We start from the raw sequence: 19,413 nt of genomic DNA on the forward strand, positions 1-19,413 counted from the left end.
CATGAAAAGGAAAGAACTGTGGAAGACTTGAGAAGTCAGATAACTATGGTGGGTAACTATCACCTAGCTCATAGTCACTAAATCACTGTCTCCCTGAAAAGGCAGTAACAAGTAGCTCTACGGCATTTAGTGATAACAGAGCTCAAACTGGTTGCACATGAACTTAATTGTGTAATAAAGAGAGCAATTTGCACAACTCAGTAATGTGTGTCAACCCAATGCTCCGTGCTGTAAGACTGCGCTGAAAGGTCACTCCAGTACCTTTTCTGGTGCTATTTGGAGCTAGAAAACTCTGGGCAAACTCAGGGCTAGCACAAGTCTGCCTGAACTCACTGGGTCTGATTGGATGAAGCACAAAATCCATCAGCACTGTTCTCCAGCTTGTTTCTTCTTAAGCAGGATGCTGGTGTCTTGAACACAAGCTCAGCTAAGTGACAGTCAAGAAAATGGGTAGAAACTCACTCCACTTTATAAATGCTTCTTGTTGATTTCTGTGTTATCTGGACTGGTTGGAAGACAAAAGGAGTCACTGGAAATCCTGTCCTCCAGAAGTAACAGGACTTCATTCAATGGATAGTCTCCTTGAAAAGCAAAAGAGCATTTGATCTCAATTCAGTACTGATAGAAAGAAATAAGGGCAGAAACTCAAGGGAATTATGATGCTTGCATAAGAGAGATTGTTCTTAAAAGCTGTAACATAGGATAATATAGGAGAAAGAAGCAGTAAGGTGTACCTCAAATGCAAAGGGTTAGATCTGTTGTCCTACAAAGGAACATGACAAATAGAGTCATTACATTTGCATACCTTTTCTAATGCACCCTGCTGTCACCACTGGATGGCAAAGCATGGTAACATGAGCTACCTTCAAAGCATGCAAAATGGAAAGCAAACAGCAGACACCACTCCCCTCCAGACTGAGAAACCTTGGTATACATCATTGCTGCAAAATAAGACCTCTGCAGTTCAAAAACTTCTTAGAGGGACACACTCCAAAGGCATAAACAGTCTGGAGGAGGCAAGGTCTATAAATCACTGCCAGTCAGCTTCGAAAAAATGTTGTCATTGCTTCCCTGTGGAGGAGTAAAATGATAGAAGAAATTTCTTTTATGTATGGATTGCTCTACCATAGTACTATTTTAACACCACTTTCTTGTAACCCATCTACACACAACCATTTAAACATTTGTTATAAAGTATGTATGGGGTGACTCATCCAGCTGAAGAATAAGCCTAATTGGTCAGATTTCCAGGACACTGTGTGCTGAGCTATAAGAAATCATAATCTCATCTATTAGGAGATGTGACAAGTTGCAGAAGCTATCTAAAATTCCTGGAAGAGGTAGTGTGAAATAAGACCCGTTGCCTAGGGACAGTCTCTTCTATATGATAATTAAAAAGCTCAGATCTGTGCTATTCTGGATGGATGAAAAATATGCATGCATAAGCTTAAATTCTGGCTCTGGCTTGCTCATGCGAGAAAGTTGTCTAATAATTCATTAGCCTCTTCAATAAAAGATACCCAAAAGGCAGAGCAAAGGGCATCTGTGGATTTGACTACCGCCGTCTTCATATGGTCCTAGAATTTCCCCACGGATTCTGCTCTTCTGTGTAATGCAGCTACATGACTCAGGAAAAAACCCCAAGAACTTGGGAAAAGTTTCCTTTTCCCCTGAGAACATTCTCATACCAAGTGACCAGAAGTAGAGTGGAAAGATAAGCACATCGTAGACTGAAACAAAAGTTTTAAACCTTGCAGAGAGGTTATTAGTGCAGAGGAGAATTGCTTCTCATACACAGATTAGTAGAGCTGTAGCAGCAAAATGGGTCTCTGTGAAAACCCTTGAATTCAAGCATTACTGTTGAGTCACACTAGTTGTACATGCACTTCCCGTATGGCTTTCATATTTGGAAGCACTAAACCAATGGACCATCTACGCTTGGATGGACTATTGACCTTTCCTTTCATCATTTCTCTTGCAGAAATCAATGAGATGATTTACTTGCTTCTGCCAGTGTAGAACTACCAAGAGCCTGGCTCAAATATAGATGAATACTTTAATTTTAATCAGCGTGTTAGCAAGAAGTTGTGGATGATACTTCCAATGCACCATATACTGGAAGGCTATATAAAGCAACCAGCCAACAAAATAAAATCTGATGATCTCACTTATATATATATTTTTAAAGCTTTTAAAATTGTAGCCAAACAGAGATAATAAAAGTTAAGTATTTACTATGTTTTCCTCTTACAAAAAACAAATGTACAATGATTTCATCAGTACCAGATAATAGGCCTGCTTATAACCAGAGGGCAGTGTTTTTAATAACTTCACTAAAAATATGCACTGGTACAAAAATGTGATGCAATAAAAAAAAATTACAAAAGGTAATGAAATATTACCTATTATCTCAGCTCATTTTTGTCAGGAAATAATAATACTACAAACTTAATACGATACATGGAAGCCTTATGAAAAGCAGGCAGGGAGAGGCTTATAGTCTTACCCAGTATTAGACAAGAGGCTGAGTGATTAATAAGTTGACATTGAAGAGCAGAGAATGGAAATCATATGGACTTTAGGGAAAGGAAATAGCTTAAAAATGAAACTGTCATGCTGCCAGGCTGCATAGGAAGAGGCATCCCACAGCCCTCCCCACCACGCAGCAAAGGGGAAGGCAGCTCAAACCTCTGTCAGCACTGTGCACACAGCTGGAGCTCCAGGCCCCCTGCTGCTGTGAGGTCCTTGGGCACACATGGGTGGGAGCAATGGCAGAACTGTGCCGAAAATAGGAAGGGGAAAGTTAAAAAATACATTGAAAGGAAAGGTTTGAATGCAACAGCAAGTTGGGCATTTGAAGAGTGGGAAAAATAAGATACGAGATTTACCCTTAGCAGTGGATGAGCTATAACTGTAGCTTATGGGTCTCCAGCATACCCAGTGTGTAAGTGTGAGATGTTCTTGATTGCTTTTTTTAAATAACAAGGCCAGTTCTTTTGATGGGATTAAAACTTGGTCTTACACTAACATTCACACTGTTCAGGGCTGCAGAATTAAGTTCTAAATACCCAGTGAAGGGCCATTACTTACAATATCAACAATGCCATTTATTGCATGTCACAAGCCAACACATCACTTCCAGAAGACTCCACATTTACTGTTGTTTCTCAGGCACACTGTGTCTGTTTCTGATTTGTACATTGCTCACACTGGAAAACATCTGCTGTGGTTTCCAAGACTGGGGATTTAACTGTGGCTAATTCACTGTTTACTTTACTAGTGGTACCAATGGTGGTAAATAGGTACTATGCATGCAATAACATCAGTGAAGAATTCAGTCAAAATCAACAGCGTGTAAGCCCCTGGTAAGTAATTGAAATCAAAACATGTGATGTCCACTGAAAAAAAAACACCAAGAAGCTATAAACATTTATTCACAGACCTCTTAAGAATAAATGATGGCTTTAAATATCCTGGATGAAATAGAATTGTCCTTGTGAAATACATGTTAGGTATTTTCTGGAAAGAACAGTAACAGTGCCATTCTGTAGTGCTGCAGGAGAGAGTAGCTAAACATTTCTCCTTCCAGTAATTTAAACAGGCCTAATCTTGAAGTTTATCATGGATAAATGGCAACAATTTTTCCTGGATCAAATTCCAATTTTAAAAGTGATATTTTTCTTCTAAATGACTAGAAAATAATGATAATAAACTTTTTTATTCCTTGCAAAACTAAGAACAACTGAGCCAAATGGAAGATTATTAGTTCCTTGAGTCAATTCCTTAACTGTTTTGGATGATACCCTTTCACAAAAATTTATAAACCCAATTCTAGCTTTTCAAGGAACAGAATCTGGGCTCTGCCCACTCCCTCCCTACTCAAATCATTGATATTTCCTCTGACTTTGGAAATGTGAAATCAGATCTCACATTTTTATCACACCCATGCTCTGTGTTTTAGGAAAAGCAGCCTATTTTCTCAATGAAAAGGGAGAAAATACTAGCAGCTACATGCTTGGAGTCTAATTTTAGGAGGAACTGAGCCATTCTAAGATGCTGCAGTCAACAGGAACTGGGGGCACTCAATAATTCCTGAGTTCCTTTTTATGTTTGAGTAGAGCCTGACGAAAATTTCTCAAGGAAACATTTTTCATCAGAAAATTCCAATTCCTGTGAACCAAACCTGCCCACAGGACAGGATACGCCTGGGTGCTTGTCTAATATCTCTTTTTTTTAATTCAGTTTGAAACAGCTTTTAATCTATAATAATATAATTATATACCAATAAAATATCTTAAATATGAAAAGGGTTGTTTGACTAGAAGACAGAAGAATCTTTTAAAGGTGAAACAAACTTTCAGTCAATCTTCTCTGTGATTTTTTTATTCTTTTTAAAACACAAATGTTTGAGAAGCAAAAGGATTCAACCTTGTTTTACTTTCAATCTGGGCTAGAAAGCATTTTCATAATTTTTCCTGGGAAAAGGAAACCATTTCCTACTTTAGATTAGAAGGTATTTTCATGCCTGTCCTAAAAAAAAAAGCTTTTTACTCATGCAGATAAACCTCTCTTTGACTCTAGTGATGAGTGGAGTGTTAAATTTGTTATGTCTTTACTGTCACTTTGATTCAGTTATTGCAAAATGAATGGCATTTGCTTCGGAAGGCAGCAGAATAACCATTTCTTACCTTTAGCCTTTCTGTTACACCATCAGTGAAACTGACTGTGAATTCAGCAATTTTGGGCACTCTGAGTTTTCCTTTGTTCTTCTGGTCAGGCTGATATTCTGTTCTTGTTTTCACGATTACCTGGAAAATATCGACACTTTTAAGGTTTCTCCACACATCTTTTTGTTATCTAAGCTTTTCTATATAAACCATTCCCTGGACCTTCACAGTACCTTAGAACTACAAATTATCAGAAACTCATCATACCCTCAGGAACAAAAGAGAGACATATAAAAGTCAGGCAGATACAAAGACCTAGGACAGTGAGCTTAGCACACTGGGTCTTAAAATAGCTGACAGCAAAATGTTTGACGCCTATTTTGTTTAGGACTAGGCATGTAATGTTTATATCATGTTCAACAGGCAGAACACACAGAGTAACAGCCCATCCTAAAGAAAAGCCCTTACTTATTAAAGCCGCATCCTAAAAAGTTCCACTTTTATCAATTTAAATTTTGGCCATTTGGTGTCTCATTTATTCAGGCTGCAGATTATCAATATTAATCTTCTACTAGCAACTTGGGTTTCCCCAGAAGAAAACCACTTGGGTTTTCCTCAGTTTCATTTGCTGACTAATCCAGGTCCTACTAATCTTACAAAAACAAGGTATTTTACACTTTTAAAATGGCTTTTAAAAGGGTATGGTCAAATTACCAAAACTGCATTGTCAATCTACATTGAATTTATCTGTAATCTAAAATGACCCTAAAATATTGTGGGTAAAATGTACAGCTAACAGAAAAGGTAACACATAATGCCAACTGCCACCAGGGGGGCAAGCATCGAGGCTGTGCTCTGAAACTAACAACCCTTCAGAGGAGTGAGCGTATCCATCCCATTATACATGAGAATCTTAAGACTACCCACCCATGAGCCTATGTAGCTAAATAGCATTGTAAGAGCACGCCAGTGTAGCCACACTATTGTACTCTAGCTGGAAAATGCATGAGTAGGCAAAATGGCCCTGGCTTCAGCACTGGCCAAGAGCTAGAGCTCATTCCTAGAGAGGGGGGCCGTGGTTGTGAGCACACACTATCACTGTGCTTCTGCACAGGATTCCCAACCAGGAATAAGGTCCACAAAGCATATACTGGTTTTGTGTGGTTTGCAAGGTTCTGATAGGTTAAACACAAAAGGATAGAACATTGAAGCTCTCGACCCCGGGGCCAACACTTCATCTTGCTGGCCTCCCATTTTGACAGCCGTCAGCCTTGCCAAGGCGAAAATTAAATACTCCAAGAGTGGTGACTGGTTCATATGAGAGTGACAAGAGTGAACCTAAAGCTCTTTGTTAGAAACAAAATTCATGAAGGATTGAAAAAGATTAAGTGATGCACAAGCTTGAGTTACCAGCTAATGAAGGACTTATTTCCAAATGAAGATAGCAAAGTCTGGTTTGGACCAGAGAAAACCCCAGGTATATAATCCTCCTGCATTTAATGCTATGTGAAAATCCAAGTGAGAGAAAACCAGTGAGGATTCATAAGCCAATTTTCTGGATTCAAATGCAAATCATTAAAGACTGATGAATATTTACATCCATCAGCAAATCCCTCTCAGTAATATTTATTACAGTAGCATTTGCAACATTAAGACTTGGGAAGAAGAGGGGACAAAAAGCCACCCAAATATATTTATTTATATTAGCATTTTGGAACTCAGGATTTCTGATGACACGACATAGATGATGGCAAACGACACATGGGGACAAGCTTGATTCGGAGGGTTGGGATGAAGCCTAATCCTACTCTGAACCTGGTATTGAATCAAACCCCACTGTGCTCTGACATGATCAATAAAGCAAAGCTCCCTCTTCAGCCACGACAAACCGGCCCAGCTCTGAGTTATGAACAAGCAATAACCTCATTTTCTCACTCAAAAGGAGGGAAGTGCACTCAGGTCTCCATGCAGCTGGCCTCCAGTCTTCTCGCTGGCCTTTTGTAATCCCTGTACGGTAATTTACAGAGTGTCAGCCATCAACACCTGCCAACCAGTGTTCAGAAAATGCACTCATTCTGCTTTCAAACCTACCAGTCGCAGTATCCAATTCTCCCAAATTCATGCTTCCTTCTAGATATAAATGTTAGCTGCAGACAAAATTTTTCAATGCACATAAGGGCTTTTCTACAGACTCTAATGGAGCTCTTGGTGAAGGACCATGAAGCCAGAATATAATTAAAAAAAAAAAAAAAAAAAAAAAAAAGCCTTTCTTGTTTCTAGATACAATTTAATTTTCTTCCATTCTTTGTCATTAACACCAGTTTTCTTACAGGTATTTTTTAACTGCAATTACATTCAACCAATATCCTATAAGCAGGAAAGTTTGAATTATGCTGTCTACAGGGATACAGCATGAGACTGAAAATAAACCAGAAGGCATCAAATTCAAGTCCAGTAGCAATGTCTGTCACGTCTGTGAATAAAAAAGTAAGCTCAGTCCCCAGCCAGATCAGAAGCTACTTGAAACACAATTTGCTGGCAGTGCCAGCAGTGAGATGTGTGTGTGCACAGAGCGATAGTCATCCTGCTGGTCAGTGTTTTGCAAAGAAATTTGCAGAGGTATCAAAAGGCTTTAGTAAAGCAGGTAAGAAGTACCTTTGCTAAATGCCTTTTCGCATTGCAAAGGCTAAATATCTGCTCTCCAGAAGTATCTTTGTCAGACAGCTGGTGGAATTACTCGGCAGAAGAAAGCCAGGGCAGTCAGTAAGGTCTCCTCTTTGAAGGAGAGCACAGAAATAAAGTGACAATGGACAAACAGAAAACCGTAGTGCGTGGGTAGCATTCAATATTGTGGCAGTAACGATAAAAAATGCTATTTTGCTGAGGGCACAATGTGCACATGCAGAAGAAAAGAGCTACCTCTTGTTCAGTCCTCTACAGTCTAAATAAATAAGCCTGAACATAGATCCCACTTTTGCAGCCATTCACCCCCTCTCCATCCAACAAGCTGCCATCAGGATGCCCACGCAAAGGCTTCTGGAAATTGAGTTGTGTTCATCACACTCCTTGAGCCTCCTGCACTAGTGAGACCTCCCCAGGCAGGGCTACCCTGGCAGAACCCAGAGACAGGAGTGAGCACTGTCAGATGATAATACACACACCCCCCACACACAGGGTTTTTAGCAGAGCATTTGCTACATTGACAGCCTCCCATGCATGTGTCAGATGTGTCTCTAAACAAGTTTAAATGAGAGCTGATCAAATGAACTTTTCAAAATACAAAGTATTAATCTAAGTGCAAATTTAGAAAAGGAATAATTAATCTTATACATATATATGTATATATATATCATTATTGGGTGTTTGCTATTTTGGTTGTTTGTTCTGTTTTCATTTTCCAGTTTTCTGATTTGGGAATGCAGATTTGCTTCCCCCCCTCTCCGTTCCCTGCCATCACTCCTTTTTCACCTTTTCTTTCCATTTTGTCACTAAGAAAAAATTCCTGGCAGTAAAGTCTTCCAGAAATTCTAACCAAATTGCTGTTGGATGTACAGTAATAAAAACCCCACTGACTCCACAGTCAGTGCAATGATCAGCGTTCATTTATCACCGGCTGCCCCAGAGGAATTCGATCAGAGCCCAGGATCCCACTGTTTCAATGCAAACAAGGCACATTCATCTCACACCATGACAGGTTTCCTGGGAGAGCTACTGGTGTTTATTACAAACCACAGCCAACAGAATGATCTCCATTCCCTCTTCTTGTTCGTTTTGCAGCTTTGCTGACTTCAGTAGAGTTATTCTTGATTGAAACAGCAAAAGGGAGTGTAAAATTGGGGTCCTGTGCAGAGTGCAATTCCAAGCAAGCTGAAGTGAAAGAAATGCCCGCCTCCTCATTCCCTTCTCTGCAATGCTGTTAAGGTGGAAATGAACTGCTTTAAGAGGGTAAGTTCCAGAGCTGGCAGCAATTCTTGTCTGTGCTCTGGCCTCCTGAGTACAGACAATAAATGCAGACAGTTGAACCAGTGCTTAAATGGGACATATAGTCTCTTTCATACCCCTAAAAGAAAAACAATTAGCCCCCTCTCTACCTCCACTGTAGAAACAACATTCTGCCCATTCTCTGCGCTTGCCTCCTTGAGCTGCCACCTGCTCCTGCATGCTCCCTAAGTCATACTCCTCATGGTGAGAAGGGTCTGGCTGTTTAGGTTGGCATCCCTAACCATGAGCTTACAAGGGCAAGGAATTATTGTTGTTATTATTATTATTCATCTCATGAAGCAACCTGCACACCTGCAAATGAATATTAAAAAGCAGGAACAGCCTCATCAGCTTTTCGGATTGTCTGAGCCTTTGCAATTGCTGGAGAAATACCCTTTGAACTTTTTTGGACACTAGTCAGTCTTCGTGTTTCATTCTCTAGGCCCTGATCCAGCACCAGCTTACGCCTGTGCCCCACTTTGTGTGTTGCGATGGTCCACCAAAGACAGCAATCTCCCCACCAGCTTAGGCCAGCCTATCTGTAGTCCTTTAAAGTCTATACTGTGGATGGAGTTAAATGAGCACTAGCTTGGGGGATCTCCACTCAAATTATGTTGCTGCTGTGACCTCTTCTTAAAGTTTTCACAGTATTTCGCAGAAACCCTCCACCTTTAACTTGCAGAAAGACTGTGCTGTTCATGGCAGATGCAATAAAGGGGGGACAAATAAATAACCTTTCTTCATTCCATATCTGAAATGAAACTGTTCTTTGAAGGTTGCTTCTTAGATAAAGTTTGCAGACTGATTGTAAGAATACAGGAAGAGATAGATACAAGGGCTTCCATGCACCAGTGAAAAGACACATGTAATTAGAGGAATCCACACTGCAGCCCTTGAAGCTTCCTCCATAACCAAGTTTATCTAGCATTTGAACTCATTAACTTCCAATTCAGCAAAGCACTTAAGCATGCGAGTAGTCCTATTGACATCAACAGGATTAGTAGGTATTTGAAGTTAAGTGTGCATTTAAGTGCTTTGGCCAGGTCAGAGCTTAAGCTCACTTCAATCACCTTCCCACAGCCAGTTGTAACACTGATGCTTAGGGCTCCTGTGGCATTCTTCTGCAAGATAGCTCAAAGCACTTTACAGACCAGCATGACCCCAGCGTTCCCATAATACTGGTGGAGTACTATGGGAATATACCATAAAAAAGGAGAGAAAAAAGTTTAGTAATGTGCTGAGTCACACCAGCAACTGGTGGTTGTGTCAAGCAGACAGACCACTGCTCGCTGCTACTCAAAGTGCACTATGTTTTCTCAGGTTTTCATTAACTGAGTGGTAATAGTAGCTCCAGCACATTCTCCATACAAATATAACATTCTTGGGATTAGGGGCCAGCAAGATATGGCTGGGGTGGGTAGGAAGTTAGATGCTCTATGAAAAATGGCAGGTCTCTGTAGAGTTGATGTCCTCAATGATCCTAGGTTAGCAGTTGTAATAACACCCTCCATGTCTTGAAAGGTTTTTACTTTTTGTTCTCTTTCTTGCATCTTCTAGTTCCTCATTCCAATCCCTCAAATACTTCCCTGCAAAAGATCAGTAGCAGCCTATAGAGAATGGCCTGTAAAAGTTCTAAAATCCCAAACACAATGGGACAACAGGCCATATTTATCATGCTGCTCCACACAAGCAAGATTTTTCTCATGATGCTGTTTGCTAATACATTTATTGAGTCCTCAACCTAAATGCACTTATTATTGTAGGCTTATTGCTAGTGACACCGCAGGAATCAATAGGAAAGCTTTCCTCGGCCTTAATGAATGCAGGACCAGGCACAGTTTCTGTAGTGATGCTTTGGAAAATTATAGGTGTGCTAAGGTGAGAAACAACAGATAAGAGTCTGTGTACACCAGCGGGAAATCCATCATCAACAACCTTGAGAAAGTAAACAGTAGGGGAGTGCTGGGAAAACTAGAGATTTTGGATGCTGAAAGAAAAAAGAAAGCAAGCTTCTAAGCAAGTGGATTATATTAAATGCATTTGCTTTGAGAAGGAAGGATCAGAGCAGACGTGAAATGTGACAAATGGAAAAATATCACATTAAGCATGGAACCTTAAAAAGGATTTTCCTGCAATGGGATGAAGTAAGTGTTTCAGAAAATGAACTGATATGAATTCTGAGTCTTGTCTCCAACTGGCTAAATGTAACATCATTTATTGCCACTTTATATTTGCGTTTGAGCTCTATGGTTTTCCCTGAAGATATAAGTAATAATATTTAACATAACTGGCATTGTGAAAACTATAAATTATTCATTTAGTAAAGGACATGCAGCCCTGCTGTAATTCCCACTTCACTGCCATGGTGCATGTAATATATTGTGGTTCAGGTGCTGCAAAGTGCAAACCATAAAAATTTAAAATACTGCTTCCCAGGATTATTAATAATGAAGAGTCTCTCACTCAGAGTGGCTGTCAGATTGACAGAAGAGATAAACAAAATGTGTTTCTCCTACTAAGGAGAAAGGTTTCTTCCAAGTTCAAAGCTGGACTTTGTAGTCCCACAAAATGGTTGTAACACCCCATCAGTTTCCATGTAAATTAGTCATGCTCACTTTTAAATGAAAATGAGACTCTGGGCTTCATTCCTTTCCATGCCTTTCTTCATTCCTTGCAGAGAGAGAACAAAAAATAGAAACTTATTACTGGCATTGACATCACAGTTTCCTTCGCCTTCATCACCCAACTGAGCATCAAGAGCTGAGAAAGACCTTAGAGCACATCCCAGCTATAGCATGCTGTCCAGGTTACTGATGATAGCAAAATGGTGACCCTCAGTCTTGGCACTAAATCTGCTGTGACTGAGTTGGTTTCCATGCTTGTGTGCTACAAGCCAAGGGATGGCTAAAATTCACCACCTGCTCACACACAAAATTCTCCAGTGACCTACAAGCTCTAATCCTCACACACTGCCAGCTTCAAAGAGCAAATGAGATGTGCACATTGCCAACTATAGCTGAAGATACACAGCAGTAAAAGAGTATAGGAAGAGAGATGGAAAAATCATGTTTCAGGGCTAAAACCAATCTCTTTCTTTGTGGGCTTAGGATGAAACATTGATAGACATGAGTATCTCCATGCCTACTGCAGCATCTCCTGCACCTCCTTCTAGCTCTTCCACTAGCTACTGCTAGAAACAGGACACACTGGACCGGGTGGACCAGTAATCTCAGACTACCTGGCCATCACCATGCTGCAAATGCCCAGATGTTTAGACAATTAGGTATTTTAAAACTTTCCCAAATAATTATGACTATGTCCCATCCCAGGGGAGAGGCAGCTATGCTTCCGAATCTACAGGATGAACACATCTGAACAGGCAGACTTCCCAGAGATTAGTATTAAAATAAGCATTTGGGATGTGTGTAATGGTGGTCCCCATGGCATCCTAGTCACTATTTGAACACATAAAATATCTGAAATATCAAGCAGCAAAAAGAAAACAAAAAGGAAAATTTAAGAAAAGGATGCCCTGGGATCAAATCCATAGTCAATGGAGAAAACCGCAGTCGGTAGAAACGCTCTGCTTTTTCTTCCCCCTGTTTCAGTTCATCTAATGGGCGTTGTGCTGGAAATGAGTTTCACAGAGGGTGGTACAAAAAAAGTGGTCTCCTGAGTGAGTGCCAGGAGGATATTCCAGGCATAAGGAATATCACAAGAGGACAAAGACAGCAAATGTAATCAGCCCTGGCATCACCAATGAAAGGCAGCACAGAATGCAAAGGCTGCACTGGGAGTTGAAAGCAGCTGAGGAGGGAAAGGCATAGCTCGCAAGCACAAAGGGAGCTTGGAAATTATCCAGCTAAGTCTCCCTAAAATCCTTAGGTACCATAACCATCAGGAAGCCACAGGAGGCTTCGAAGGGGTGACAGAAATGGATTTCAGTAGGTTCAGCAAGCAGAGGGTATAGCAAAGCAGACAAAAGAATCAATCACACAGCTCTACTGATGGTAAATTGGCCAGGGTAAATTAGCAGAGCTCCATTGATCTAAACTACATTGATTTCACCAGGCAAGAATCCTGGCCAGTCTTACTTTCCAGACCAGCAAGTAACTGGTATGTTTGGTTTACTTCATGGTCTTGCTGAAACTATTTCTACTTGCAGGAATGGGCTTTTACGTTAGAAAAAAAATAGATTACAACAGACTTAGCCACACATCTATACCCTAATAGACTTTTCCTGTGTCCATTTCTGCTGTTTCTGCAGAACACAGCTCTAGGAATTGCAGTACAGACATAACTGGGTTTAAGAGAGGCAATGGAGCTCACAAAACCAGGCACAAGCTAACTTCAAAACCACCTAATTCAGACACTGATAGCAGTGAAGTAAAGGAGAGAAATGTCTCCAGAGGCTACACAAATCCCAAGGTTTTCTCTGGTGAAGATCTGCAGCAGCCACACGTTATCTGTATGCGAGGAAGGCAGCTGAATGCCACCCCAGGTGCCTGCGAAGGCTGCGAGCACATGCTTGGGTTGCAGCGCAGTCCTTGCTGTGGGCAGATCGCCTGTGAGTGGAGGTGTTCAGTGTGCTAGGGGAAGGATAGCCCCACAGCAGCTATATCCAAAGAGGAGCATGAACTGCCAAGAACCTCAAGCTGGGCTGTCCAAACCACGCAAACAAAATCAGAAAGGCTACCCCAGAAACCCCGCACTGCCAGAGGGCGTGCTGCTTCAAGTATTTATTACAGCTTAATGAGCAGAGGCGATGTTTACGTTCAAATACGCATTTAGAGGACAAATGGATTTGCACAGTGCAGGAGGGGGACAATGTCACAGGAGAGGAAGGCTCAGACTTTAGTACTTACAGGGATTAGGCAGAGTATCCCAAGGGGAGAAAGGAAAGGATGGGGCAAGGCAAGACAACCTGCCTGCCCCTTCATATTTGCAATGCTCTCTTCTTGTTCCCTTCTTTTATTCATGCTTTCTTTCCCTTTGCATCCTCCTCCCTTTTTTACTCTTCCTCCCTTCAACCACCACAATTACTAGCCCTGCCCCATCTCTTCTTTTGCCATTTGCTCCATCCCACCACACTCACCAGCAGCATGAGCAGGAGCACAACCGCCTGCCCCGGCTGCATCAGGAGCCCCCCAGACAACAGCAGGGAAGGCTGAGCTGCCTCTGGCACCACCACGTGTAACAGCACCCCGAAACCAGCTTCATGCTGCCTTGACAACATGTGCCTTCATACTGGCTGCAGACACTGTGCTAGGCTTCGCGGAGGGCAGACTGACATGGGTATTTCAGGATGGAGCTGCAAGTAGTCCCCTAGGTACAAAAGCACTCATCCAGTGTACTATTAATTATGCCTGCTCAGCTGGCCAGGACAAAACATTATTTTCTGTGAAACCAATAGGGACAGGCTGTGAACACAAGGGACCCTCCTGATTTTCAGGAACTCTTGATTACTCTGTGTACGCGCATGGTCGCGGCTACTCAGAGAGGGGTGAGGCCAGGGAGGAGTGAGGCCAGGGAGGGAAAAAGGCAGGAGCATGGGATGGGAAAAGCATTTGAAGAGAGCAGTTACATCTGTTTTTCTTTCTTGGGCTGGATGGCAGGAATTTGTCACCAGAGAAATTATTTCTCAAGCCTCCAGATGCATTCAAAATAAAGAACAATGGACCACATGATAAGCCTTCTGCAGCCTTCACCACAAAAGAGATGCCGGATGTTTTTTTTTTCAGCCCTGACAATGGCTTTCATGCACTTTTGTGTTATGTAAAATTAGGATTTTTACTGCCAGAACAGAGGCATTTCCTGCTGGAGCATACTGAAGTGAGCCTATGAGACCAAAGGGTTCCCAGTCGTTGGTCTCATTTAAAATTTCAGTGAAGCAGTATGGTCCCTGGAAAGCTGCGTATCTTCTAGCATTATCATTGCAGAGACATGTAACAATTACAGCCAAAGCTCTTCGTCTGTGCCTAGGAAAACAAGTGAACAGCCAGCCTTTTCCCCTTTGGTCCTAAAAGAAAACAGATTTTTTTTTTTTTTTTTTTTTTTTTTGGCTTTTTGAATAAGAAGAAATGAAATTCAGAGACATAAAAAGCCAGGTCAAAGGCTTGTCATTGGTGATGGCTATTATTCCTCTTACATGGATGGATTTCAGCAAAAAGGCCACACAAAAATGGTTTAAGAGCATCTGGCTGCCTTTTGCAAATGCCGCCCCAGCAAGAGAACAGGGGGTGAGGGAAATGCTTGAAGGTAGTCAATAAATACAAATACACAGCAGGCTTAGCACCCTAGGGGAGAAATTACTGTCCCGGGTACATTTCTCCTCTTGCAGCCATACAACTGCTGACAGAATGATGAGAATGCTGATGCTGCAGGAGGAACAGCATGAGCCTTAGGAGGAGCCATCCTTGTTTGGTGAAAAAAGAAATAGTCCAGTGGTCAATAATCTTAAATAAAGGTTGCCAAATTCAAGCCTCCCGAATTCCTTCCTGCATTTTTCCAACAGCATCAAGGTGGAAGTCAGAGGGAGCTGCTAAGCACACAGCTCTTTGCAAAACAAGCCTGTTAGGAAAGCATGCCCAAAAGGACAGCCAGTAAGTTTAGGCATACCTTTAAGAAAGTGTTTCCTCCTACTAACCCCCACATCATTTCTTATAATTAAGGAACTATCTGAAAAGAGATGTGCTCCAGGGATTACATCACATGAGCAAAAGCCTCATTTTATATTCCTTCTCTGAAAGGGGAGCCAGACACTGAAAACACTTTGAAAGAGATGAATCTATGGTGAAACACCTACAGAGGTTGATACCAAGAGTCACTTTCAGTGGCTCTCAAGTGATCCTGTTACAAAAACATCCTTAAAATGAAGAAAAAGTCAAGTATTTAAAGCCTTTAAAACATAATTTTCAGTCTGTAGATTCCATAGGCTTTGTGGCATGCCTTTAAGGATCTGCAAAGGTAAGTTTACTGACAAACAAACAGGCTTGTTTTCCTTCAATGTGCATGCAGGTGTCTAAGACTCAACTGGAAAAAAGCCTATAAATTAACAGAGCTTGCAAAGCTTTACCATGCAATATACACACATGGGGTGAAGGCATTATTGCACACTGGCAGTAACAGCAGCCGGATTGCCCAGCACAGGTCTCACACACTCCCGAATCATGAGCTAAAGCTGGTACTACTCCTCCTTCAGACAGACTGAAGCTAGGGCAAGTACAGAGCCTCAGGCTGCAGTCAAACCTCCTTGCACCCTGGATGCCCTGGACTCAAGGTGAGATGCAGGTCAAGAGCTCGCAGTTTCTTAATTGACGATACCCTCTAATGGCAAAGAGAAGCCCAGAAAGGGGAGTATTTAGCCAGTTGGTTGTTTTTTCCCCCAGATTTCACTTACAGGACAATGCCCGGGCACAGCAGCAGCTCTTTGTTGTGATGGCAAAGGCGCTGTGATCTGCAGGAGCTGGCGGGAAGGCCAGGAGCAGGGCTGGGAGCATTGCCGCCTTGTGGTTAACAACGAGGAGAGATGGGCTTGCCTTTATTTAAAAACAAGTGAGCAAACCCCTTCGGAGCTGTTGCACGCAGACCCTACACCAAAGCTGGTTTGGCTCTGGTCATTTATGCAGCACCCCATACAAGAGGCACAGAAAGCGCCTTGGCTTTTGTTTGCACTCTCCCAAGCTAAAAATCAACTGCTGACAGGTTTTAGGAACGGACAGAAAAAAAGTCAAATCGATTTTGGTTGTTTGGGGGTTTTTTAAGCCTACCTCCTAACTGCAAGGCAAGTCCAAACACGAATACACTCTGAAAGACTTGAAACCCACGTCTGCTCTTCCTCAGGCTCAGTCTGGCTGCATTCAGTAACAGCTTTGCTTTACTAGGTACAAAGCTGAAATTTCCCCCATCACTTAACCTTTGCCCAAGCTTTTCACCTGAGGCTCAACTCCTTATTAGCAGTTCTTTAAAGGGACCCTCTGCCTCGGAGTGAACTCACCCCAACATAATCTGTTCTACAATGAGCAAAGGAAAAAGGTTGTGAATTATTTTGCTTTTATCATAAATAATCTCTCCTTCTTGTGAACAGACTGCCAGTCGCTGTTAACTCCAGGCCTACTGCACACAGGAGCTGAACCACAGCCTGCAGAAATCAATACCATTGACTCTAATGAGTTCTGAATCATGCTTAGCACTCCTGGAGATACATCCCATTCTTCCAGCAAAGAAAAATATGGGTGTCAGTAGATGCATTGACAGTAATGTATGCTAATGAAGGTAATGTAACCTAACAACATGTGAATTATTGATGTAGGCATGTTTAAACAGAAAAATCAGCAAGAAATCACACCAGACCAATACACTCCAGTATTTGTTCACCAACAGGCAATTGCAACGTGGTGGTCCTGAGAACACTCATTACCACTTTATTAGCTTGAAAGGATTTTTGCTTGGTTATCCGTGTCTCACCTGATCCATGAGTCACTTAAATTTCACATCCTGTGAGACTGTGTGATCTTAATGAGCCATTGTACTAGCATCAAATGAGCTACTTTTACACATTTTTCCTCTGAGGTTTTCAGACATTTATGATAAATCATACTGCTTTGCTTGAATTATTTTGCTTAATCTTATTTATCAGAGTCATAGATAAGAGCTGGTTTAGCCTCTCCTCACAACAATTCATGGAAGTATAACTCTCCTGAATGCAGCAAAGTTGCTCCATGAGCCACATGGAGAGTGAAGCTAGCTCCTTTGTCTGGCATAGCTCGGTTCCCAGGATGTCAAGGCAGTTGACTCAGCTCTATCTTAAAATAAACATAGTTTGCCTATCTAGACAGTTTTATCACATCCATCATGTTCTCCTAATGCATTTAAAGAAAGTTCATTTTGTACTACAGTAAAAACAGGATATATGTTCAATAATCATCAGTGTTAATTTTACTATTATTCCATTATCCTGTAAGATCTAATCATTCTGTCTGTACTTCTGGGTGAGTTGGCTCCATCTCTGTGATATCTGGGAACTACACTGCAGACAGGCTTTGTTTTTGTAAGGACTGTTGGGGCATACAGATTTTTACAGTCTCATCATGTTGTCACCAGGTTATATTGATATGCATCATCACTGCATCGGTACAGACAAAAGATTTCCAGGCACATCCTGCATCTAAAAGGTCCCAGGCACCAAACCGCAGCCAATCGCCGATGCACAAGTCTGGGCATTTTAGTGCTACCTTCAGTTCTGAGAGTGTTGAGTTGGCAGGGGAGAGAGCTGCCCCCCCAATGGAGCCAATCCGGGAAATGAATCCCTGGATTGCTCCACTCCTGCCCCGGGCCTGGGGGAACACAGCCGCCCTCTCCAGAGAAATCAGCGTCCTCAGTGCCCAAACAAGCTTTGCAGAGCCATGGAGAAAACAAACCTTAACTGAGATAATTAAAATAGCTGCTTATTTCAGAAGGGTTATCACATTACTTGCAATGCAGGCAATTAATCTCACTGATAATGCATTGTAAACTGCCCCTCGGTTTCTCCAGTGCTTACAAGAGAAACACACTAAGCTTTCTCCAGTTGTATTTAATGAATGGGTGGGGGTGAATATTTGGGGAGGGGTGGGGGTGAGGAAGGAAGGAGTCAGGGGACAGCTGCGTGTTTATTTGCCATGTTAAAACAGATAAACATACTATGAAAGATAACCCCTTTTTATTTATCGAATAAACACGATGCCACTGTTCGTACCATCAGAGAGCAGTAAGTCACCCAGGCAGTGAAAGCCAAGGGGAATGTATGTGTGCATAATCATGCAGGAGCACCGGCTGATTTTGTTTTACCTTTTCCGGAGCCGGGAACTGCAGGTGATTTACTTCCAAAGGTGTGATCAAAGGAACTGTCTGAAAACCATCTTCGTTGGATGGTTGTTTGCTGTTCTTGTCGTTCAAATTACTCCCCAGCTTCACCATGCTTGGACCTTGCTTTCCAGACCTAAAACCAGCAAAATGATCAATGTCACAGGGGGAGCAGGAAGGGGAGTATTCGTGCCTCACCCTGCTCAGTTCGACTTGGTGTAGCGGTTACCGGGGCTTTTCCGCCTGGGTGTCTGGGCAGACCACAAACACACCACGACTCCACACATGCATTTTGACGTGCCTTATGCAGACACCCCACCAACACCAACACCCTTAAACCCCCCATCGTCTGCCCGAGCTGCTCCCAACACACCGACACTGCCAGCGGCATCCCCCAAACATCCATGGGGATGAGGCATGTCACCCGCTGGCCCCACGGCTGCTTTTGACACCCGCCCCCCCATTCTATTTGCAGCCCCCTGAGGGCGCACAGCCCCTGCGTTGCCAGCCCCACACCCGCGGGTTGAGTCCCCTGCCCCCGGCTCCGCAGGGTGGATGTTGGGGGAGGGGACGGGATGCGGGCACCCCACCGCGCCTCTCCCGAACCCCTACTTACTGCAAACTACGCGGTCACCGGCGGCGGCTCTGCGCGAGGAGGGAGGTTCCGAGGTTGCCGTTACCGTGTGCCTGCGGGCCGGGCGCGGTGCTGAAGGGACAGCGCTGCGCCCTGCGCTCGGCTGCGGCTCCGCAAGCGCGACTGAGGGCGGGCGCGGGCGGCAGCTCCCCCCCCGCCTCCCGCCGCCGCCGCCCGCCCGCCGCGCGGCCTCGGGCACCCCCTGGCGTCCCCGCCGCGCACGGCCGCGCACCCCGGCGGGCGGCGGCGCCCCCTGCAGGCCGCGCGTGGGGCGGGCGGAGGCGCTGC

General features: G+C 42.9%; 1 protein-coding gene across 1 annotated transcript in view; it reads right to left on the reverse strand.

Annotated features, from left to right (window-relative positions):
- NSG2 (neuronal vesicle trafficking associated 2) overlaps nt 1-19,408 on the reverse strand; it is a 36,578-nt gene extending 17,170 nt beyond the window's left edge. The window contains exons 1-3 of the mRNA XM_030504389.1: nt 19,108-19,408; nt 18,477-18,627; nt 4,689-4,808 (exon numbers count right to left, since the gene is read on the reverse strand). Of these exons, the coding sequence (XP_030360249.1) occupies nt 4,689-4,808; nt 18,477-18,605 (249 nt within the window). The 5' untranslated portion in view covers nt 18,606-18,627; nt 19,108-19,408. The remainder of the gene's footprint in view (nt 1-4,688; nt 4,809-18,476; nt 18,628-19,107) is intronic.
- Between the last annotated feature and the right edge of the window lie 5 nt (nt 19,409-19,413).

The sequence above is a fragment of the Strigops habroptila genome, chromosome 12, assembly GCF_004027225.2.
Source record: "Strigops habroptila isolate Jane chromosome 12, bStrHab1.2.pri, whole genome shotgun sequence".
NCBI classification, from domain to species: Eukaryota; Metazoa; Chordata; class Aves; order Psittaciformes; family Psittacidae; genus Strigops; species Strigops habroptila.